At 51.0% G+C, this 23,952-nt stretch overlaps 1 protein-coding gene across 1 annotated transcript in view; it reads right to left on the minus strand.

Annotated features, from left to right (window-relative positions):
* NIPAL4 (NIPA like domain containing 4) overlaps positions 1 to 23,952 on the minus strand; it is a 125,747-nt gene that overhangs the window by 59,355 nt on the left and 42,440 nt on the right. The window contains exon 2 of the mRNA XM_069653929.1: positions 2,018 to 2,266. Within this exon, the coding sequence (XP_069510030.1) occupies positions 2,018 to 2,266 (249 nt within the window). The remainder of the gene's footprint in view (positions 1 to 2,017; positions 2,267 to 23,952) is intronic.

Raw genomic sequence — 23,952 nt, forward strand, 5'->3', positions numbered from 1 at the left:
AAGAACATTGTGTGTTAGTATTAGATCCTTGCATGAGCGCGGACACCAACCCCACACCAGCCAGGTCTCAAGTCAATGAAATCCTCCATTGTTCTGGAAGTTACAAGCCCTTGCCCAGGGCAAAATGCACCCTGCAAAGTCATGAGAAAGTAGTAGCGCGTCACTTGGCAGTACTATCCCTTGGGACAAATAGCAAGGCCCTTCTCCCCCAAACGATCCCCACACGAGAAAAAACGCTTTGCAATGCTTTTATCCTGAGACCCCTGCATGCCACAGGACCATCCAGACAGACCATAAAACTTTACACCCCTCAATAGATCACCAAGATTAGAAGACCAGGCTATCGTGCCTTCACAAATGGGTCCCGTGATCTGTGCAGCGAGGTGCAAAGGGCAGCAAATTATAGTCCAAAACAAAGGTGGAGGACCTCAGGCTTTGCTAATCTTTGTGAAGAGTGGAGCATGAGGTGACCTCAGCCCTCGCCCCGTGCTCATCTCCGTCTCTGCCAGGTGCACAGTTGCAATGATACAATAACATCGTTTAACCAATCGTTATGCCAACTTCACCAGAGATGACGAGCCCAGCAGCGCCCATTTGGCGGATATGGAGAGATGAAGATGGACCAATGGCCTGGAATGCTATATGGCACAGGCCCTACATGTATAGAGCGCTTCCAAATTATATATATCCAATCAGTGACATAATGTGCTGCACGTGCATACGGAGCCCAGAACGTTCCAAGGCAACAGTTCTTTGCTGACGCACTTCCATTTTGTAGAAATAAATACTGGTTATCCATGCAAGCAGTGTTTTGGTCCTTTTTCCACTAGCGTTTTATTTTCTGGAGTAAGCGTGTATGGGCGTGCAGTCATTGGTCATGCCCGCCAGCATCCATCGAATTACAAAGCATGCGGACATTTGCCTTTGTGTGCAACTCAAAAAGACGGACATCTCATGCACGAGACCCAGAAGAGGGGGTGCTAAAAAGCATTGTTGACTAAAGGGTCATTTCCAGAGCAGGGTCGAAGGGTTGGGCAGGAGGTTTATTTTTAGCTTATTGTGATATTGGCTAAAACAGTAAACAAGAGAATAAATCAAGCATTTGCACACAAAATAATAGTGTATATAAACAATCCTTCAAGATAATACCCAGACAATTCAAATTACTAATCCCAAATACTTCATCCTCAGAATATAGAACGATGTTAAAGTGCACTGTACTTATGCAAAGGTCGCGAAAGCTCTTTAAAATAAAAAACTTTAGAAAGCACATCTATAACAATTCCTGTAATTAAAACATCCATTAGGATATATATATTCATTATAGCTATGGTTAAGGGGGTTTCATTTGCACTTTCCAGATGCAACCAGAAGTCATTCCTCCGGATTAACAACATTTCCAAGTATCAATATTCGTTACTTGTGTAATTTAGGACACCATCAAGTGCTTCAGGGATTGCTAACAGCTGGTTCCCCGCAAAAACAAGATCCACCTTTTAATCGGATGCCTTCTTCCTCGGGGTCACAATTTCAGCAGTTGCAAAAGATTCGATCTACATTTTAGCAATGGAGCACTCCAATACGCGTTTGGAAGCCTACTTAATTAGCTAAGCGTTTGGTTTTATGTAATTTAGGAATATGGCTGTAGATTTTGTATGGTCCACATTTTATATACATTTCTCTTCACCCGTGCAGGATGGTTAATATTTTACTTCACCATCTGACGAACTTGGATCTCCCTCTAATGCATGTTCAGCCATTCGGTTCACTAGTCAAACTAACATACCCCCCCCACCCCTCCCCATGATAATTCTGTTTCCACCCCCATTTCTAGCAGCATCTTATCACCTCCTGCCTTATTCCTACTGGCTTTACTATCCCACTATGAACGTTTCATTACTTCTGGCTCTACACCCATCCCATTTTAAAGCCAAGCCCTGCTCGGTAGCTCACCAAGGCAAAGGGGGGTGGGGGTGGGAAGCCTATAACAAGTTCCGGTTAAGCGCGGTCACCTTACCTGCCCTAGTTCCTCCGTGTGACGCCAGCCTCAGCAGACCCTTTTTCTTCAAAATGACACTGCTGCCAATGAGGGTGCTGGAGAAGATGGCCAATGCCAGTCCGATGAAGAAGTCATAGTTCCTCAACAAGCCGCTAGTCCAGCTGGAGTCAAAGGTCAGGTTGCCATAGATCATGATGGACCAATCATTTTCTCCAACCACACGGCAGACCACTGGGCCAGATGGGCAAGACAGAGGGATCAGTGAACCTAGGGAAATAAAAGCAAATCTAGGCATTAGTGTTGGGAGACCATCAAAAGCGCCATCTGAACACATCACTCAATGGTCAGGCCATGTATTCCAAACATACAGAGGACCTAAACTACAGGGTAAACCACAGCACAAGATAAACACGCTGATGCAGACAATGACAAAGGTTTTATTTAAACATTTATACACTGCTGGCCCTATGCAACGGCCTCGAAGCACCTTACAAAGTTAAAAAGGGAAGAGGGGTGAACAGGATTGAAGATTAGGATAGACAAATGAGTTGGGTTTGCTTGATAAGGTGCATGAAAAGCAGTAGTGTAGGCTTTTGCGAATGTGCGGTATGGAAATGGGGTGGTAGGGCATTGTACCCTCTATGTGCCCATTGTGTGAAGTGGCAGGTTAGTTTGCAGAGTGGAATGTGGAGGTGACCTTTCTGGTGTTGGGGATGGGTTCGTTTGTTGCGATGGTAGATGGGTGGAGAGTGACTTTGTATTAGAGGAGTCCTATGAAGGAAACCTCTGGGGTATGAGTGGGTAACACTGGGGCGATGTACAGGTGTTCTGGTACGTGCAGAACGAGCCTTGCCGCTCCATTCTCCATCTGTGTCTTTGGGGGGGGGGGGGGAGGGGGGGAGAGTGGTGGAGACAGTGGTTTGGGAATCCAGAGGCTAGAGTTACTGAACTCCAACTTGGCAAAAACGAGCGCCAGAAAAAGAGTTAGAGAAATCAGGAAGGGTGATGTGCCCAATCTTGTGCAGCAGTAAAACATGCAACCATGTGGATGGGGTTGTTTACTGCAACATCTTCACTGGGAACAATTTTTTTTTTTAAACCTGTATTAGATATTAACATTATGTAGCATCACAGTTACAGACGACACATTCCAGTCAATGTAGGCGTGTTCTACATATACGCATGAGAAGATTTTCTAGCTGTCACAGCACATGTACTCCTCCTGTATCCGTGGACGGGGGCTCTATTGATCATAAATACCAATGGTAGTCCTCTCCTCCCAGAGGTCCCTCCGACGAGTGAGCCTAGGCACCAATGAAAGTCGGTTTCTTCATTATGGTTGGCCCAGGTGGGGTCTTCAACCAGGGTTTCAACGTGGGAGAGCTTTGCCATTTCCACGTCAACAAGATCAGCCTTTTTACTAACAAAAAGGCCAACTTCAAGAATTTCAATTTCACTACAAGCAAACACTGCAGTAAGCACCACACGGGGTTGTGGGACTCGCACTAAACATTGTGCCTAAAACACTTGTGTACAACTGTGTTATAAATGACTTCTCAAAGGTCGAACGAATCAGAAGGGAAAAAGCTAAAAGGAAAAACCAAAAAGTGGAGGAGCGGCTCCTGGATTTAAAAAGCCGCTTTGTCACTCACCTCAGGAGAAAAATATATAAAATTAAACAAAAATAAACTGAGTGCCGATATAAACCAGTTCATTCGAAATGTAACAGGGGTGACTCGGATGAAGTGGACAAGGCCAAGAAGAGGGCAACGCCTGCTGTAAAATTGGGGAGGAAAAAGACGTCAAATGGCTGCGAAGGAGGTTTCAATCTTCGAGATCTCTAAAGTCACAGTGGGGATTCTAACTGAGCCCCATCGAGAACCATTAAGATTGCACCAACCTCCCTTAGAGGCAAACGATGGATTGAAAACATGAGTGGGATGGGGAGGGGGCATTCCCCTCTGGTGGCTCTCAGGATTAAAAGATGCCCATTGGGTCCACCTTGACCAGCCCACATTTGACATCAAGCGTGAATGACAACAAGATTGCACAACGTCTCTCAAGGGGCCCTCAACCATTGTCCAGGAAAAGTATCAGAGTACTGTGGCTAAAGTTGTGAAAAATCAAGAAAACCCAGGAGACGTAGACCTTTGTGCACAATCTAACTGTTAAAGTTCAAGAGTAGGTTTTGATCAACCGACTCTGGTGAAAGTGAATAAACCGTGGGCACCCCCCCCCCCCAACCTGAAAGGGGACCCAAGGGTTTTCATCTCTAGGTCAGTTGCGATAAACAAAACTAGAACCCCACTAAACCGAAGCACGATCCTTGCAATAATCAAGAATTCTGGATGTACAGCTTTTTGCATCGGATTTCCTGATACTAGGCCTTTCTCCCTCTATTCAGGATTCTCAAATCTGGGTGTTTTTTCTCTCCTGTCTTAACTGTGCAATTTGTTAGCTCTGTAAGCCCGAGTGTAAGCCCGAGTGGTGTTCATCCTGTCCCATCGTGCAACTTCCTGCCTCCCACTCCTTATCTGCCTACTCTAGAGCCCTCCTCCAGTACCTCCCCTCGCCCTTCCACCTCTCTCCACTCCCACCTACTCTATGGTGCTCTCCATCTTCTCCAACTGCTTCTCTATGGACTATCCTGCTCTCCTCTCTAAATCTGGTAGGAAGAGGTTTAAAAAAAAAAAAAAAGGACATCCTGGTCTCCAACCCAGGCCTCCCTATCGCCTACACCTACACCAGTGCCTCCGCTAAGGAAACACACCGACATCCTCTTTGTCGTTCCTTCACCAGACCCATGGACCCTTCATATGGTCTCTGTGCCCTCTCCCTTCTCTTCTCCCATTAATGGTGGCACCCGCTGGGACGTCCTCCTGGCCTCCTTCCATTCCTCGAAGGTCATCAATGTTGACTCGAATGGGACCGTCTTGGTCCAAGGCCCTCAGGCCAACCTTCACCTCTTTGATGGACGCTTTGCCTCAATGTTCTCTGGCTGTCCCCTCTCTCTCCCCCTACTCCCCCTTCCTTGGCAACCTTTCCTTCTCCTCTCTCTGCCCCCTCTCAGGCTCTTCACCTCCAAAGGGAGTACCTCTGATCTGTACCCCTCCCCAGAAGTCCTTCGAGGACGGCAACCTTCTCCATATTGCCACTCTAAAATCTCGCTCTGCTGTCAAACACTCCTGATATCTGCCACCTTCTGGAAGAACTTGACCTTGGTCTCACAGAGACATGGTTCACGGCCAGCTCTGTCACTAGCTTTGACACGCTCCTACCCGACTGCTACAAGATCCTCTCCGTGCCCAGATCCAACTGCTCTGGAGGGGGTGTTGCCCTGATTTTCCGAGTGGATTCCTGCCTCCGTCACGCCCATGCAGGCCGAATCCTCTTTTGAATGACTCATCTAGCCATTCCCTTACTGTGGCTACTATCGGCCACCTGGTCAGATCTCCTCTGAGTGGGCGGACCTCTCCTCCTTACTCCTGGCCTCGACCACTTTTCTCGGATACTTCAACATCCACCTGGATGCCTCCTGTCCTTCCTCTGTACTCTTCTGCGACATCTGCGACTCTCACTCACTATTCTCCCCTCTGGCCCGACTCTCTCTGCCGGGCACACTCTGGATGTTCTGATCTCCTCGGACCTTCCCCTCTGTTCCTCTCTCGTGGAGTGATCACCGTCTCCTCTTCTCCCACCTCACCCTCCCTACTCCTCAGGCCAAGCCACTTCCATCATTGCCACCTACCTTCTCATCATCCGACCCATAAAGCGCGTGTCAGCTGAGGCTTTCGCTGCCACCTTCTCATCCCCCACCCCCTACCTTTGGCTGACTCACCCTGAAACAACCATCTCCACGCTCCACTCGGCTATCTGATACTCTCGATATCCTTGCCCAGGTCATGAGAATCCGCCTGAAGCCCAAAGCCAGTGCAACTCCTGGTACGACTCAGACCTAGTCACCCTAAAAAGTAGGTTCAGGGCCAAGAGGAAATGGCGTGCTTCATGTACATCCTCTGACAACTGGCCTGCCGCCTGCTGCATAGGCAATATCAGCTCTCTGTCCTAACCAAGAAGAGCGCTCATATCCAAGCCCGCAGCATCTAACAACTCGGCTGAACTCTTTAAAATATGCAAGGAACTGGCCAATCCTGCCACAGTCTACCTCCCCTGTCCTTTCCCAGGCCCTCTCATTTCATCTCTAAACCCAGGACATCTTGTCCTCACTCTCCGCCTATCCCCTCCCTTCCCTTACTCCCTGCTCTTCCTCTGGCCTTCCTACAGCCACCCCTCCTCCCTCTTCCTTTCCCCCTTTTCTCCACAGATGAGGTTTCTAGACAAGCCCGCACTACGAAAGTCTTGTCGAAACAAGTTCACCCCTGTTCCTCCAAAACTATCAAGGACCACATCGACTCCCTGGCTCCTGCCCTTGCTGATTTCAGCAATCACTCCTTCACCACCGAGTCTTCCCATCCCCCCCCTGAAGCACTCCGTTGGGCACCGCCTTATTAAGAAATCCTCTGACAACACCTCATGCCCGGCTAACTATCACCCAATCTCCATCACTCCCTTCCTGGGCAAGCTCCTGGAGAAACTGGCCATCCCCCAGCTCAATCTCCATACGGTTGGCTGTCTTCATAACCATCAGTCTGGCTTCAGAGCCGCCAGAAGCACGGAGACTGCTCTCCTGAACATCCGTGAAGATCTGCTCTCCAATCTTGACTCCAACACCCCTTGTGTCCTCATCCTGCTTGATCTCTCATCTGACACCGTCAACCATGCTATTCTGCTCAACAGTCTCCGTGATAACCTGGGTATCACTGGTCAGGCTCTGGCCTGGCCAACTTCTTTTCTCTGACCGACCCAGGTCCATCTTGGGTCTTTCCTCTTCGCTACCTTTTTCTCTACCTGTGGTGTCCCACAGGGGTCTAACCTCTCTCCCTGGCTGTTCAACCAATAGCTGGCACTCCTTGCCCACTGCATCACTGCCCCAACTTTCAGTGCTATGCTCATTTTCAGGCTACCCTCTTCCTCCTCTCCTTCCATCATCTCGTGTCCGCTATCCAGGAGTGGTGTGCTGCCAATGACCTCTGCCTTAATACCAGTAAGACCGAGAGTCTCCTCATCGGCACACCCGCTCCCTCCTTTCCTGCTGCTCTCTGGCCGGCCTCTTGTTCCTCTTCCCGTTCCCACCTGCAAAGCAAAAAATCTTGGGGTCATATTCGACTCCACACTCCTTCTCTTCTCTCTCCTCACATCTTTGACGTCTCCAAGAAGTCACACTACCAGCTGTACCTCCTAAAAGCTCACCGTCTCCAGAGCCCGGGTTCTCTATGTGCCTTCCTCTACTCTCCACCCTCTGCAACTCATCCAGACCAGGACTGAGACTTGTCCTTGGCCTCAAGCCCAGGGATCATCTGTCCAGCAGTGAAATCTCTGCATTGGCTCCCAGTGGCTGTGATGATTAAGTTCAAAGCCCTCTTCATCGTCCCCAAGACCTTCTGGGGTCTGGGTCCTCAATACCTCCAACTCGCTCTTCCTAAGTATCTTCCTTCTCGAGCTCTTCGCTCATCTGCCTCCAGCTCCCTCAGGGTCAGTCGCTTCTCCAAGCAACGAGTTGGGGTAGATCTTTCTTCGGCTGGTGCCTCTCTGGAGCAGCCTTCCTCCCTTAAACTTGAGAACCATCTTCGGTTCCGGAAACACCTCAAAACCTCTTTGCTTCTGCCTTCTCTCCTCCTCTCCTCTGCTGACCCCTGGCTGAAACCAGTTCTGTACTGGCTACCTGGACACCCTTCTGATCCTGGGCCCAGGTCCCTCTCCCACCAGTGAGTCACACCTGCACTGCCCACCTGGCAACCCCTGCACTTTGTTTCCCTTCAGTCCCTCCCACCAGACCTCAATAGCTGATGTCTGCACTTACTCTTGCCGGATGCCATTTTATTTGTCTCATCTATTCCCCCCCCCCCCCCCCAACCCCTGTACTGCCCTTTCCTTCCCTCCCTTCCCACGCACTTGCGAGCTGAAGGACACCTGGCCTAGTAGGATCGTTGTATGTCCATTTCATATGGATAACCCATTGCATGCGTTAAACCAGAATTCTTCTAGCCCAAGACACTGCCACAACATACGCTTATAATCAGCACCGAGCAGATTCCATCTGCAACATTCAGCATTTGCTTCTGCGTTAAATGTATTGATTGTTGCTTGAGTGTAGTGCATCTCATGCAGAATCTTAAAATGTTTGGCTTTGAAAGTCGAATGTAAAGACATGATGATTTACATATTTTGATCCATGTTAAATTCATGCCCAACACCCTCAACCATTTTCCCCCAGGCCTCCGACAGCGTTGCCACCCACACCGTTCAGCACCATGGTATAACCAAGTCCACTCGTCTTCACTCCAGCCAAGAACTGCGTACGTGCATGGAAAGGAGGTTTTGCTGGGACGCACTCCATTTCAGCTGGAGCTATCGGATCGCGACCAACGAGCTGGACCCTCATTTCTGCTGCACTCCAACGTTATGAATGTTTTATTAGTAAACAAAGCAACCACAAAACCTGCCACAATCCATCAGGTTTCAATCATTGTGTCCATTGCAGGCAGGACATCCGACGTGCCAAAAATGGGCGCTTTGCCATAGTACAAAGAGTATACCTATTTTTTGGGCAAGTCTGTGCCAGGCTTTCAGGGACGTTGGAACCGGGTCATACGGAAACCATCCAGGTATCTAGTGCTCAGCAGTGCAGAGCCCAGATCGCCTGCGGCCTTCCGCTCAAGGTCGCAAGTATCAAGTAAAGCTTGTGCAGCCAAATGGTAGAATACAAAATATGGGTCCCCCAATACTCTAGGGGAGCACCTCAAACCCAGACAACGCTGTGGGTGGTGTTGCAGTTGGTCAGGAGGAACACCTCAGACGTGGCCCAATGGGTCATATTATTGGTGCCATCTTATCCAGCACTTGACACATAGTATCACAACATCGCCGGCACACAGCGGGACCAATTCAGACGCCACCGCTATTCTGAAGCCACATTCTTATGCCATAGTGTACATCCAGGTTTATAGCTCAACAGATTTGAGCAAGATCAGGCAACCCAGTATTGTACCCCTTTCCAACCGAAAGGTGGCACCCGAGATCTCTGCTGCATTTTTCTTCAAAATCAGGGGGTAGGTTTAGGCAAGGCAATGACATGGGGCAGGTGGGGTGCTGGAAAAACCATGTGTGGGTAGTCTGATCTGGGCCATTTTGTTGGCGGGGTGTGTGGGGGGGGGGGGAAATGTTCCATTTTGGATGGGCGAGTTTCAGAATGGTTTGGCCATCCAGAGGATAATGGAGAGACTGATTGATTGGTGCTTGGATGGGGAGGTGATCTGGAAATGCAGCATTTGCATTTTGAACTGAATTGGTGGTTGCTGGGAGTGTCCGAGGGATTCAGCATATAGGTTGACAGGAGGGGAGCGAGGGAGGATCATTGTGGAGGGGGGGTGTGGGGGGGTGGTTGAGGAGGGTGAGCATTTTTCAGTTTAGGGTTTGGAGGGGTGTGGTGCTGAGCAAGACAGACTTGATGCCGAGTCAGTCTGGCTATGAATTTAGTTGTGGATAGTGAATGATCACACATCATTCAGGCGGTGTGCTGGTTTTGGCTGGGCGTAGGGCAGGATTGAATGGGTCCCTAAAGCGGTCAAGCCTTCAAACAAACTGAGGGTGGGGCGGGCGGGTGGAGGGCTGGTCCGATGTGGTTCATTTTGGAGTTGAAGTCGTTCAAAAAGGGAGTTGCACACTAGTGGGTGGTTTGGGCGTTGATACTGTGTTGGATGGGGACTGGCTATTAAAGGTTGGGGCGTGTTGGATGGAGCTCATGGAGCCAATTGGCAGCTTTGGGGCTGTGCATGGCCATTCAGTGTGAAGGGTCCGGGGTTCTTCGAACAGGCTCATTCCAAGTTTATGTTAGATTGTGAGACAGGAACTGAACCACGGGTGGTGGCAGTTGGGGGGGGGGGGGGGGTAGTGTTTTGATGGTGGGATTGGTGGAGTGCCCTGGTGAATAGTTGCAATTCTTTAGTGAGGTGGGAAAAGGGGGGTGATGCAAGTGCACATTCTCACAGCAGTCCTCAAATGCGTGGTTTCTGTCTCCTGTCCCCTACCCTCCCAATCACCCCCCTCCCCCCCTGATAAAATGAAGGTACCAACCACCTATCACGACATACGAAGCAGTTGCGCTCCTCTTCTGTCCAGCCACAGCTCTGTCGGTCAGCCATGTCATTCAACATAACCGTGCGGAGGACTAAAGCCCAATTGTCGTTGCACCAATGCTTCAGGAGGCCGTGCTCAAGGAGGTGCAGGAGCGCCTCTGCTTTTCAATAGTTCAAAGGCAACGTGCTTGCCTTGGGAATAGGACGAGTTGATAAGAACCAAAACGAGGGAAGACCGATCCACAGCATTGCAGCGAGGGCGCTAGTGGCAGATTGGATGCCCAAGGGCCCGATGCTTCTAAAAAGGCATAGTACTCTTGGCGTCAGGTGGTTTGCAAATTTGCCCAACATGAGCCAAGAGTTCTGTGGGAAAACGGACTTCATGGTCCCCATAATTCAGCTATTGAGTCTGCATGTGGAAGGCGCAGCCAAGGTGGTATGTGGGGCCCGACGCCAATGCAGTTGAGCCCACCTCAGTCACATTAACATCTTCGGGCCCACACAGTGGTGCAGAATGTACAGATTTTGGGTGGGCCTTGCCCGCTCAGGCCCTACACTGTCTCGCCTCCCAGCAGATCGGGATTCCGCGGCAACTTTAAACCCCAAATCACAGCTCTCTCTTGCTCGCTTTTGGTGTAGAACATGCAGAGTTCATGAGAAACAGGAGCCACTGTGTGCAAGTAGATTTACCTTTCCCGGTCCTGGGCGGATAGCTCAGTGGCAACGTGCTCGCCTTGGAAGCAAGACGCCACGAACCAGTCCGCGCTTAGAAACCTCTGGATATTTAAGCGCGTTATAAATATGCAACTAAGCCAAAATAAAAAAAAAAAATCTGTAACAGCGACTCCATGCCCCTGGGATGTGTGAGCGCTTTAAAAATGCAAAAAAAAAAAAACCTGCCGACTGTTCGGAGACAGGTCCTTCAGTACGTGTGCAGTGTCTAGAGAACACCAGTGGCCACATTAAGCAGCACAAAGAACCCACTATATAGGGATGACCCACAGATGGCGATATTGGAGCTCATGGAAACGCTGCTGGCTTTTATTGCATACAACGCAAATGGCTTATGATCGTAGGTGTATGCGCACCGAAAAAAACTCCACATGAAAGTATTCGTCGTAATTCACTCCCTTATATTTTCTATGCAGGCACCCGCCGCATTTAAAGTGCTCGCTATTTGGACACGTACGCAAACAGTTACGGGGAGGCCAAGAGTGATCTGCATAAGATCACAATGTGGCCAAGCAGAGGAGTTGGGATTAGAAGCCAGGTCCCCAGATCCAATGCGTATTCTCCCCGCCCGCCCCACCGGGACAATGTTAATTCGTGGCCTTGCATAGCAGCAGCTTATTTTGGTTAGGTTGCACTTGCTGGTTGGAGTATGTAGGCATTTGCCAGCTGGAGTGGCACCTGGCACACAGCAAGACCTGGTGCTCCAGGGAAATATCAACACTTGATTCAGGTGTTGGTAAGGTTTGATACATGTGATGGTAAGGTTTGTCATTTGATTTGTCACTGGGACAAGGAAGGACGCTACCAAGCCCGAGTACATGGCATCCGAGGACTGCACGAGAAGAGGAGGAAGGTGCGTGGACTTTTCATGGCAATACTTGGTAGGTGATGGAAAGATCCGGCATGTGCACAGCTGGCTGAACACATGCTAAAGACCCCAACTCTCATGGTATGAGAACAGGTGACGCCAAAGGGCGCCGGAGCAATTGCACTATCCAAACTGTTGACTATGGCAATGGTTTATACCAGCAGACTACATCTAGCTAGACAAGTATACTGCACATACTGCAATATTGAATGTGTTCAGATGGAGCCAACCATTCAATACAGGGTGGCGACATTTGAATTCCCTTTCGAAGTAGTAAGATTGCAGGAGGTGGCTCATGGGTTTAAATGAAGTTACTAAAAATAGAATTTAAAATGTGCACGTGACAGAGGCCCATTTTTTTGGAGCTAGTCTGCCAGGGCGGTTTCATTACTTGCCCAATCTAATCAGAATCTAGTTGCACCTGCTCAGTTTTGAGCGTCTGCAAATTGCATCTTCTTTTTGGCTTCGCAGGTCTGCACTCTTCGGAGCTCGTTACTTGTAGGAAGAGCAGTCAGTGCCCCCCAAACCGAGAGGCATTGACAAGTGGTCTATGGCCAACACTGGGTCACAGCCATCTCCCATAGTATCCTACTAAAACCCATTGAGTATATGCAGCGTGGTTAATACGTTTGGCCAATACTTGCAAAGGCACCGTATTGCCTCCAATGCCAAGTCTTCAAGTTAGGACGCAATCCAACTTCGCTCAATGGAAGAGGGAGAACATGCCAACCTTACTGGAACTGCGTGCTTTAGGATCAGAGAGGGTGGTTGGACTGGCACCATACCACTGCCACTCCGTCTGCAGTGGTCATTTGATTATGGGAAACTGGAGGGGGTGCCCCAAACAAAGCTGTGGTATTGTAAAACTCTCCCTTGTATCCCCAAAGAAAAATAATGAAGCCCACCTAGAGTAACAAAGTGTCCACAATTTAGCAACTATCCATGAGTGAGCAAAAACAATGACTAACGGTTTCTTGGTGCTTCCACGATTTTAAATCCACAAGGAAGAAACACCTTGCCAAAACCGCTAAAACCACCCACGCAAAAATCCAGTACTTGGTAGTCTCCCACACAAACCACCTATTCAATTTTCCAGATTACAGAGCCAGTGCTTCTAGACCCCTTTGTCGCCAGTGCTACAAGTCCTGATCCGGAATTCTCTTATTTTTCCTGCTCTAGCGGCCCACACACTAAGCCTGGTACCAATTCGTATCAGCCGCAGATCTGCCCATTTTGGTCAGGCGGGCCCGTGAGGCACATTCCTTACTGTGATCACAGGCAGATACTTTTGGGAGCAATGCCGATGCCGAGCAGTGTGGGAGCTGCGGTAGCAGGCCGGGTATGCGACGACCTGGTGGTGAGAGGCATTACGCCACTAGTAGACGTGGCCAATACAATGACGAAGGGTCTTGGGCAGGAAAGGAAGGACTGGGTCATGAAAGAGGGGGCAGGATCGGGTTTCCCCCTGTTGTGCCATGGTAGTGGTGTGCAGCGCTGCAGCTTGCATAGTTTTTCCACCCCCACACCCTGTAGATTTAAGGGCGTTCATGGGGAGCGGTCGGTTACGACAGAATGGTCTCCACAATTAGGGCAGTAGAAGAGGGAAACTCAAGGCATTAAGGGGACAAATGAGTTAACAGAGTGGTATGGTCCCCTAATGAACCAATTGAAAATCCAATTTTTTGTAACCACACACTCAAATAAGGCGGACTGTATTGAAATAAATCTGAGCGACCATGCACAAATGATAACTTTATTTAGTAGACCAACAGGTCTTTAAAAATATTTTTTCATAAAATCTACTTCAGAGTGAAAAAAACCTTTGACCAACACATATATATTAGTTCTAGAGATTGTATTACATGCTATTTAACAAGAGCATATACATTACATGAACCCATGTCGAATGCAATATCCGCAGGAAAACTGGCATTGGTCAAGGAAATAAACAAAAAAGGAGAAGATATATATGCTTGGCCATTATTCTGTTAAAAACCTAATTAACAACAGAAAAATAGCCTAATTAACAACAGAAAAATAGACTAAAAATCATATGTCAACTGTGCTGGTCTGGTTAATTCAAAGACGGTATAGACGGTATAGTAAAGAGACCAAGACTTTGCAGACCGTAAAAATGTAATTGTGATCTGGCCTAAATTATAAATGGTCAAGAACCCTAAAGACAGCCTAGGCTGTCCGGATAGGCAGTACAAGAGGGGAAAACTCCAAGGGTACAAATAAGTGCTGAAGATGTAACAGAGGGGTCACGGCTTGAGGAGGACTGGGTTCTTAGCTCTAGTAATGTTCTTTTTGACTGATGTGCCTCCCAGTATTCCTCATCTTTAGATCTCTTCCCTTCCAGCTATAGCCGCTTCAGCAGAGGGCGGTGTGCGTTGATGCAGTCGACTGTGTCCCTCGAGGGTATATATGAATTAAAAGGCTGCTGGGTGTGAGCTGTGGCACATTGAAGTCTCACCTTTGGTGTGCCCAGCCCGTTCTTGTTTAAAAAGGAGGGTGTTGGGCGCATCAAAGGTAATAATGGCAGTGCGCCCCAGCTTTGCTTCTTTAAGCAGCCATCACCCCTTAGGCGAGGGGTGAGGGGGTCTCGATAGGGGGCGTGGCCCAATCACACTTTTACTTAAGCCACACACCCTAATGAGAGCCCCCCCCACCATTTCTAGTCCCTCTTAAAGTGGGATTTGGTGCGAGAGCTGCAAGCTAGGGGTGCAAACATTGACCACACAAGGCATAAAATAGAACAGTTGCCCGTTTGGAAATCTAAGCAGCCACACTGCAACATCTGCACTGTCCAAGCATCCAGTCTATGTAGCCAAGGCCGGCAGAGCAGAGGGTAAAGATTCACACAGGCAAATCCGCAGAGGCGCGTCCACCGCAGCCGCAGTTCAGAGGAGGTCACCCAAGCCCTCCGGACGGTGCTCAGCAACAGCACAGAGGGCATTGTTCCCCGACAGAGCCGATACTAATCAGGAACTTCCAGTTCTGCCGCAGCGCAGTATCGATGCCTGCACTTCTGGGGCTGCAAGCTACACCACCCTGAAACCTAGGTCCCATGACGGCGGTGGCCAAGGGCAACCCCCGCCGCAGCCTACAATTCACCCTAGTGCTGAGGGAGCTGGCAGAGCAGCGGTAAAGTTGGTGGTCCCTCCGCCCCCCCCAGATGAACGTCAGCATAAGACGCCCCCCGCGACTGCATAAATACAGGCACCCTGGCGCGCACCCTGGCGCGCAATCTGGCATGCAGTCCGTTGTGACAAGGCGGGTGCATTTGGCCGAAACCCCGCCTGGCAAACCTCACCGGTTTCATGTGTCCCAAGACGAGCGAACACGCAAAAACAGAAGCAGTGTGCCAATACCGCACTGGCAAAGGTGCCAGTCATAGCGCAGCAGAAACGAGGCTAACATTGCGGCAAAACATAGAATCACTAAAGAAAGGAAGTAGAAGTAGTGGCAACGGGCTCAGCGCCCACCACAGCCTGTGCCACTTGGGCCAGGCACGGCCCGCCAAGTAACAAGGGGAGCTTGCGTTATGGGACTGCTTTTACCACAGAGCCTCTACAGACGCTCATCAATGCCAGCATCTCCTCCCCTACCATTGCACCGCACACAAAGACAACATGGCACGCCTGGCATTGCAGTCATCTTGCTAGAGTAAAGGGCGTCAAGTCACACAAACGAGGTGAAGGGCCTCCATGGGGCCCAACGGCAGCCGTCACCCACAGAAGACTAGAGACCCTCAACTGTGTGCAGCTGGAGAAGAGTGGCAGCACCTGTGGAGGATGTGGTAACACGCAGTCATCGGCAGAGGGTCTTGTGGAGTCACCAAGGACTGGCCAAACAGGAGACCAGCGTCGCCTGCAAAGCACAGTGGTCCATGGGAAACTTTACACCACAAGGAAGGCACAGAAACCCTCCTAAAAGTCTCCCAATCGCGAGACTACCACTGTTGCCAGTCAGTGTGCCAAGAGCAGACCGCTCTGTTTTACTCAGCCCTACAGGTAAGGGGTGCATCAAACACCTTCACCCAAAAAAAATGTGCACATATTTCAGCCCCCCCCCCACCCGGCGACCCCCCCTCCATCACTCCGGCTCTCAAAATGGATCAACCAATAACTGGAAACTGAAAGTAGGACCATGTGACGCTACTTTCACCCACATGTCTCCATGGATACGTTTGGGCCAGTAGTGCACGCAGTACCACAGGAAGAATCCAATTACTGCCTTCTTGAAAGAAGGAAAACGTCTGTTCATGTGCTTGAATAACTAGGTTCAAATTCAGTTTTCCACCAAAAACATTGTAACCTTACTCCCATTGAGAATTTGTATGCCCAACTTTAAAAAAAAAAATGGGGAGCAAAAGACCACTTAAAAATCACCGATTTGCACCATGCCCTATGCGCAGACTGCCAAGTCTCGTGGAGTGGTATGCATCCCCGATGCACGTGCATTCACAACATTGTGATTACAATTGCATAGTCTAGAGAGCAGCTGCATCAGTGGGAGAGACAAACCTAGTGACTTGCTCAACTAGGGCGGTGTGGAAATATTTTCCAATCACATAACAATCCAAGTTTACTTGCGCTAAAAACATACAGATAAACGACATCTTTGAGCTGGAGTAGATTTCATGTATCAATTTTCAGAAAGTTTGTGGTTACAAATCATTGTGCCAAGATTCAGATGTAGGCAGCAGCACCCTTACCCACCCTTACCCTGCAAACCAGGCCAAGCTCTACCTTCGACAGATTCAGTTCACACAACTAGGTCCCAAAACAGGACAGAAACGTTGGGTGTCTTTTGTGAACATCTTTGTTCCAGTACAAGCATACCTTACATTAGGCTGAGCCTTGCATTTTGTTGAGAAGCATGCAGTTTAGGGAATCAAAGCATAATTTAAGATATTGCCAGAGTGCCAACTCCTCAGCAGGAAAAGCTCAGGCCTTCATAACCGCACACGTTGCGCACGATGAGCCAAGGCGCATGGAAGGGCGAACCGTTCAGCATTTCATCCAGGATGCATGCTGGAAGGTCGCCATTGTTAGACATCGCAATCTATTGGTTTTACTTCAGTAGACACCTCCCAAGGGGATTAACATCTTGAGTCAAGAGGCAGGGAAAGTGCCAGGGGTAGCAGAAGTAACAGCACACGACCCAGGATAATGACAGGACTTGATGTAATTTGACCCCACCCCCAAGTGACATCACAGAAGGCACAAGTTACTTACCTGTAACTGTTGTTCTCCAGCATGGGTCCGGCATGGATTCACATGCTCATGAATATTCCCTGTCAGGCTGGGAATCCTCGGTAAAGAAAATAAATAAATATCAGTATCAGTTTCGTTTCTGATCTGTGTTTTAGTAGTAACCAATCACTGGTCTCTGGGTCATACTGCCCCCAGCCAATGACTGCCCTCTCCCTAAGCCCCTCCCCTGGCAGTGATCCTCAGATTTGGTAGCACGTAAAGTGGCAGTATGACCAAGTGAAGAGCCGCAGAGGGGGAAGGAGGCAGGGTTCGCATGCAAATCCATGCCAGACCCATGCTGCAGAACAACAGTTACAGGTAAGTAACTTGTTCCTTCTCCAGCATGGGGTCTGGAATGGATTCACATGCTCATGAATATAAGAATACATAGCAGTACACACATACACAACCACAGGGAGATGGCAAGGCTAAACATTAAGCATTACATAAACTCAACATTAAGCATTTCTTACCTCCTTACCAGGCCCACCTTCAGGTGAACGGGTTGCAAGCACTGCTTGGCTGACTCTGGACTCCTCCCTGGAATCCCGGTCGACGTGGATGTGCGTCTACCTCCATGTAGCAGCCCTGCAGATGTCCAGCAGGGGTACACCAGACAAGAACGCCATGGTAGCAGCGATCGCTCTGGTCGAATGGGCTCTCGGACGGCCAGGCAACGGTCGGTTTGCCAACAGTTGACAGTGCATGATGCAGCCGGAGAGCCATCTGGAAATGAAGCCTTCAAGAGGGCCTTCCCTTGATTCACAGGTCCAAAGTTCACAAACAGCTGTGATGTCTTCCAAAAACTCTGCGTGCGGTCTACGTAGAACTTCAGCGCTCTAGCTACATCCAGCGAGTGCAAAGGCCTTTCAGCCGGCGATGGGAAGAAAACACCAAGGGCTCGTTGAGATGGAAGTCCGATGGCACCTTGGGCATGAAAGAGTGGTGCGTCCTCAGCACCACCCTCATCTCGTGAAAAGTCAAGTATGGAGGATTGCAGGATAGGGCCTGGATCTCTCCCACTCGTGAGGTGGTGAGGCCAGAAGAAATGCTGTTTTCCACGACAGGAACTTCAACGGTGCCAAATGTAGAGGCTCAAAAGGGCGCCCCCCTGAGCCTGATCAGCACCACTTTCCACGCCGGGGCCAGAGCCTTAACCAGCGGGACCAGCGGGAATGAACGGAACAGTCCCTTCATAAAATCTTTCACCAGGCGATGAGACCACAGATGATCGTCCCATAGTTCTGGTGTAGCGGGATATCGCCGCTAGATGTATTTTGATGGAGGTATGAGCCAGCCCCACATTGGCCAGCAACAGCAGGTACGGCAGTACTTGAGGGGCCGTAATTCGCAGAGGGTTAATCTTCTGTGCATGGCACCAGACAGAACCTCTGCCATTTGTGTCCATAGCACTTGAGGACGCCCTGGCCTTTGCAAGCCGGGATATCGTACTCGCCAAACTCTAGTGCTGCAGGAACCAGGCTTGCAAGTTCAGCGATCCCGGGTCATGGAGGATGGTGCCTCCTTCTCTGAAGATCTGCATCTGTCAGTAGTTTGACTGGGGGGCAGGGGGAAGCTGACAAGTCCGGAAGGTCTGGGAACCAGATCAGTCTCAGCCAAGCAGGTGCAACGAGGATCATCCTGCACTGGGCCCTCTTGAGTTGGTTGACTAGTCGCAGTAGCAACGGCGGGAACACATACAGGAACAGGCCGTCCCAGGGGAATGAGAAAGCATTGCCCATGCTCCTCGGCTGGGGAAACCTGCTGGCGAACCTCTGGCACTTGGAGTTTTCTGCCGTCGCAAACAGGTCGATCTGGGGTTTGCCCCATCATCAGAAAAGGTGATCCACTTGGTCCCGACGCAGTTCCCACTCGTGGCACGAGCGCAGCTCTCTGCTGAGCGAGTCGGCGATGGTGTTCTTTATTCCTGCTAGGTGGAAGGGTACTAGAAACATCCCCTGGGAAATGGCCCAATGCCACAGTTCCTGGGCCTCCTTGGATAGGGCCGGGGACCTGGTTCCTCCCTGCTTCCAGATGTAGAACATTGCGGTGGTGTTGTCGGTGAAGATCCTTACCCCCTTGCCCTTGAGGGATGGGAGAAACGACCCGAGAACCCAGAATACTGCTCGGAGCTCCAGGATGTTGATGTGGAGTGACCTCTCCTCCAGGACCCAAAGGTGTGAAGATCTCCAGTGTGCGCTCCCCATCCTTCCAGGGAGGCATCCGTCGTCACGTCTCGCTGGGGTCTGAAAGTCCATGCCAGCCGCGAGATGTGCATGGGTGCCCCACCACCAAATAGCTTGGCGGAAGACCTCGTTGAGCGGGATCTTGTCTTCGAAGCTGCCCGTCGCTTGCATCCAACAGGGGGGGGGGGGGGGTCGAGGAACTCCTGTAGAGGGCACATCCGCAGCCGGCATAGGCGCACCAGGTAGATGCAAGAGGACATCATGCCGAGAAGGGACTTGATGGACCTTACCCTGGCCACGTCCGTGGCCAGCAGGCGCTGCACCTTGCCCAGGATGGCCTTCGTCCTTTCCTCCAATGGAGAAGCCAATCGTGCCACTCTATCGAGCTTGGCTCCCACAAACAGTGCGAACCGTGACGGAACCAGGTGGGATTTGGGGGAAGATGGAGAATCCCAGATCCATGAGCAGTTTGACGTCTTCGCTGTGTGCTCGACAGCGTGCTCTTGTCCTTGCTCAGATGAGCCAATCGTCCAGGTAGGGGTAAATGTGGATCCCTGCAGGCGCAGCCGCACCACCACCGGCGCTAGGTAAATACCCTAGGCACTGACAATCCGAATGGAAGGGCCTTGAATTGGTAGTGCCGTCCTTGGACTAGGAATCGGAGAAACCTGTGACTTTTTAGAATGGGGATGTGGAATTAAGCATCCTCCAAGTCCAGCGACGCTAGGAAGTCTCCTTCCTCCAGCTGTCCCAGCACGTGCTGGAGGGTGACCATCGCAACTTCTGGGCATTGATGTATTTGTTTAACCGATGCAGGTCCAGGATGGGGCGCCAACCGCCTGTCTTCTTTCTGACAAAGAAGTATTAGTATACTACAGAGCCCTAGAGCCTCTTCGGGACGAGCTCGATGGCACCTTCCTTACACCTTCCTTACTTCTAACAGTTGGACGTGATTTTCCTTTCTGGCCACGGGAGAAATGCGGGGGCACTTCTTTAGAAACTCGTGGGCCAGGGCATCCAGCACCCAATGGTCAGTGGAGATGACTCCCACACGCTGACGAACTTCGCCAGCCGGCCTCCCACCAGGGTGCTCAGGTGGGGGGCCTGACGCTAAAGCCGGTTCAGTCCTGCTTGGAGGCGGCCTTGATGCCCTGGCCTCCCGGGCGATGGCGACAAGATCCTCCTGACTTGCCGCGCCCTCTGTAGCCCTCTTGCTACTAGGAATGGGCTGCTTGATGGTACGTAGAGGAGCCACCGCCGAATCCTTTGGAGGCACCTTGCTTGCCTCCGGAATTCCGAGAGGGCAGCTGTCGTTGCTGCAAAACTGAAGGCCCGAGCCGTCTCTGTGTCGGCCTTGATGGCTTGAAGTGACTCCTCCACTGTTTTTCCAAACTGGTTGTTCTCGTCGAATGACATGTCAAAAACTCTGGTTTGCACGTCCTGGCGGAAATCTGTTGCCTTGAGCCATCACTGCCGTTGAAGGCAAACACCGTTGCCCAACTGGCAGAACCCGGTGTCAGCGATGTCTGGCCATCATTATGGCCTGGTCTGACGCCACCTCACCTTCTTGCAGGATCTCCAGGGCATCGCCCTCTTGTCTGGTAGGAAGTCCAGCAGGGGAACGATCTTGTACCACAACTCACTGTCGTAGCGGGCCACAATCGCTAGGGCGTTGGCTTCCTTAATTGTCCTCGCTTCAGACGAGATGACTCGTCGTCCCATGGTGTCCAGTTTCTTTCCCTCGCGGACAGGTGGGGAGGTTGAAGTTGAAGCCGTTGCCCCCACCGCTTTCTTCTTGGCTGCCGCTGAGACGACCGAATCCGGGGTCGGCTGTGCCCTAAGGCACAAAGCGGGCGGAATCGGGGACCTGGTACTTCTCGTACCGATCCTTCTTGGCAGGCGTCAGGGATGGATTCTTCATGACAGAAAGTCCCTCGTCCCAGATGTCATCAAGCAACGGCACCACGAGGACCGTCTTCATCTTGGCCTCGCGACGTTGATAAAGGAAGGCTTCCTTTTGTTCGTCGGGGCAGAGCTGGAAAAGCTCGTATGCCCTGGCAATCATGGCATGGAAAGAGCCAATTTCGTCGGGTGGGGAGGCCCGCGGGGGTGGTGATGAAAGGCCCATCCCGTTGTCACCACCATCGTCATCCGTCCCCCTTGTGGCCGTATCTGTTCACGTGTCCTCCCTAGGATCAGGGAAAGGAGATTAAGGCTGAGCGGGCTGGAAGTCGGGGGGGGGGGGGGTGGCGGGGAAATCTCTCTTCTGCTCATTTGGAGGGCTTCTCGACAGGCCCGGTTCTGCTGGGTAGTCCATATGGGGGGGGGGTAGAGGCAACCTGATCTCCATGCATAAGGTTTGGATTGCCATCAAAATGGCCGAGTTGTCCTGAGGCTTGGGCACGGTTGCGCCGGGCATGATGGCTGCTCCTCCATGGGAGCCTCGTCGACGCCACCGTCGCTCTCTTCGCCTCCTCAGGAGTCCTCCCGTGGGACCGGACCTCCTCAAACCTCTTGTTGAGGCCCTTCACGACTTGAACCAGCCCCTCCTCACAGGCTGTATCCGAGTCCGTAACAGCCACCGCCTGTTACGCTCACCTGGTATCCACAGGGATGCCACCCAGCTGGGTTACCCGCTGGTATGCTCCTCAGCTTTGCCCCGATGTGGTCTGCGGGGAAGGCTCTGCCTGAAAATACAGGAGGACTGTTCAAGACTGACCGACCTGGGGCAAGTATCCTCCCTCCACCCCTGTATGCTTTCAGTCCCTCTGGCGGTAGAATCTCCTCACCTTGTGGTAGAATTAGGCATGCTCTCTGTCCTGCCTTCTTTGGAGGGGCGCGTTGTCTTTCATGGGCGAGTGCGGTCCAGTTTCTTCACTGACGCCGGCCCGTTTGACATTGTTCAGGTAGGTTTTATTGCTATCCTGCATGCCTTTTTGTTTAAAATGTCTTGTCTCCCTTAGTTATGCGGAGCTTCAACGTGGCGAACTGGCTTGGTTGAGCCCCGCTGGTAAATGATGGCGCATTAAGAGCGCTATGATGCGGTAAGTAAGCGCTATGCGCAGCACTGCAAAGTCTTGCCTTTGCTAACCTGTGTTTTCCTTCCTTGTAAGTCGTGGTGTTCTTCAGCACGAGTGGAATGTCCGGAGTGGTGCCAGCCGAGAGGCGACCAGCCAGGTAAGCCTTTTGAGCAGTTAGTAATTTGTAAATGTCTCTACAGGTTTCTTTAATGTTGCCATCTTCCTCTTTCAGGTCGTTCTGTCCGGGAGGCGTGCAGATTCGAGGAAGCTGTTCTCAGTAGCTACAAGTGTTTAAAGATGAAGACTGCAGGTAAGATGCTGCTGCTAATGATGTTCCTTTTGTCTCCTTGCAGGTTCTGCTTCTCCGAGGTTCAAGGGAATAGCTGGACACGGTGAGCGTCACGTTGTAAGATGCAAAGTAACAGGAAGCATGTTCTCCAATCAGGGTGTGGTTTATATAGCCCAGGTAAAGTAGTACCAGGGAAAGTAGTTCCATGCCTGCCACAACCAAAACACTAGACTGCATAGCTTGGTTACCAAGGACTGGCCCCATGAGGGCTTTTGAAGAGGATGTCAGGCTCTAGAGGCCCGAGTCCTGACTCCATGGCCAATGGGTTTGCCAGAAGGGGTTTTGGGCGAGGGTCGTGACACTGCCCACCCCTCCCCCCCTTTTTCCACTGGGGTCTTCACTGAGGTTTTATCGATGGGCTGAAAAGGTTCCCTCCGCGGTGGCAGGGAAACTGGGCCCAGAGGTCGCCTCCACAGGCTTCGCCAGGGCCGCCACGACTCCCTCGATAGAGGCATTAGCCGGGTGAATCAAGGCCTTCACCTTGGGGGGGGAGGTGTAGGGGTCACCACCACTCTACCTCGGCTGACTCCTTCGAGATTGACCGGGACCTCTCCAGAAGCTTACCCGGGTTCTCTGATTTTTTTTCTTGCCAGAGCGCTGGCTCGTGGTTGGTGGAGTCGGTGAAAGTGCGCCCTGCCTGGCAGCCAAGGAGCCAGACCCTTCGGCGCTCCTAGTGCCCGCGGACTCGTGGTGCTTTGCCTTCTGTTGGGCCACCGTCGCCAGAGAGCCCTCAAAAGAAGACCGCTCGGACCTCTTCTCACCTGCTGGGCTCTTCCCTTCCAGCCAGTTAGTGAGGTGGATACGCCGATCCTTCATGGTCCATTCCGACATGTTCTTGCAAAATGCAGTCCTTCTCCACGTGCGTTTTGTCTTCGTGAAGGCAGTAGAGACATCTCAAATACTCTTCCTCCTTGAAAACATTCTGTAATCCGCATCCAGGGCAGTTCCTGAACAGCTTGGATCCGGGCGTCGAGCTTCCATTGTCCTGGGCCATGTCCACAGGGTAGGCCGCAGATCTTCTGGAATCCTCCAAGAAGCGTAACTCGACAAAAACTTCACCTCGAGGGGCGTAGAAAATTCCGAAACGGGTCCCAGTTGATCGGAAGTAGAGACGGTGGAGCTTGAGGATCGATTGACGAGAAAATGAGATTAAACTCTTTGAAAAAAATAACGCAGTAAAAGCTCGAGAGCTAAAGCACGAGGCCTCCCAACACTTGAACGTGCGGTAAAAATCTGAGGATGGCTGCCAGGGGAGAGGGCAGTCATTGGCTGGAGCAGTAGGACTCAGACCAGTGATTGGTTACTACTAAGAAAGACAGATCAGAAACAAAACGGATACTGG

This window comes from Ambystoma mexicanum, chromosome 3q (genome assembly GCF_040938575.1).
Source record: "Ambystoma mexicanum isolate Mex_15411 chromosome 3q, UKY_AmexF1_1, whole genome shotgun sequence".
Lineage (NCBI taxonomy): Eukaryota > Metazoa > Chordata > Amphibia > Caudata > Ambystomatidae > Ambystoma > Ambystoma mexicanum.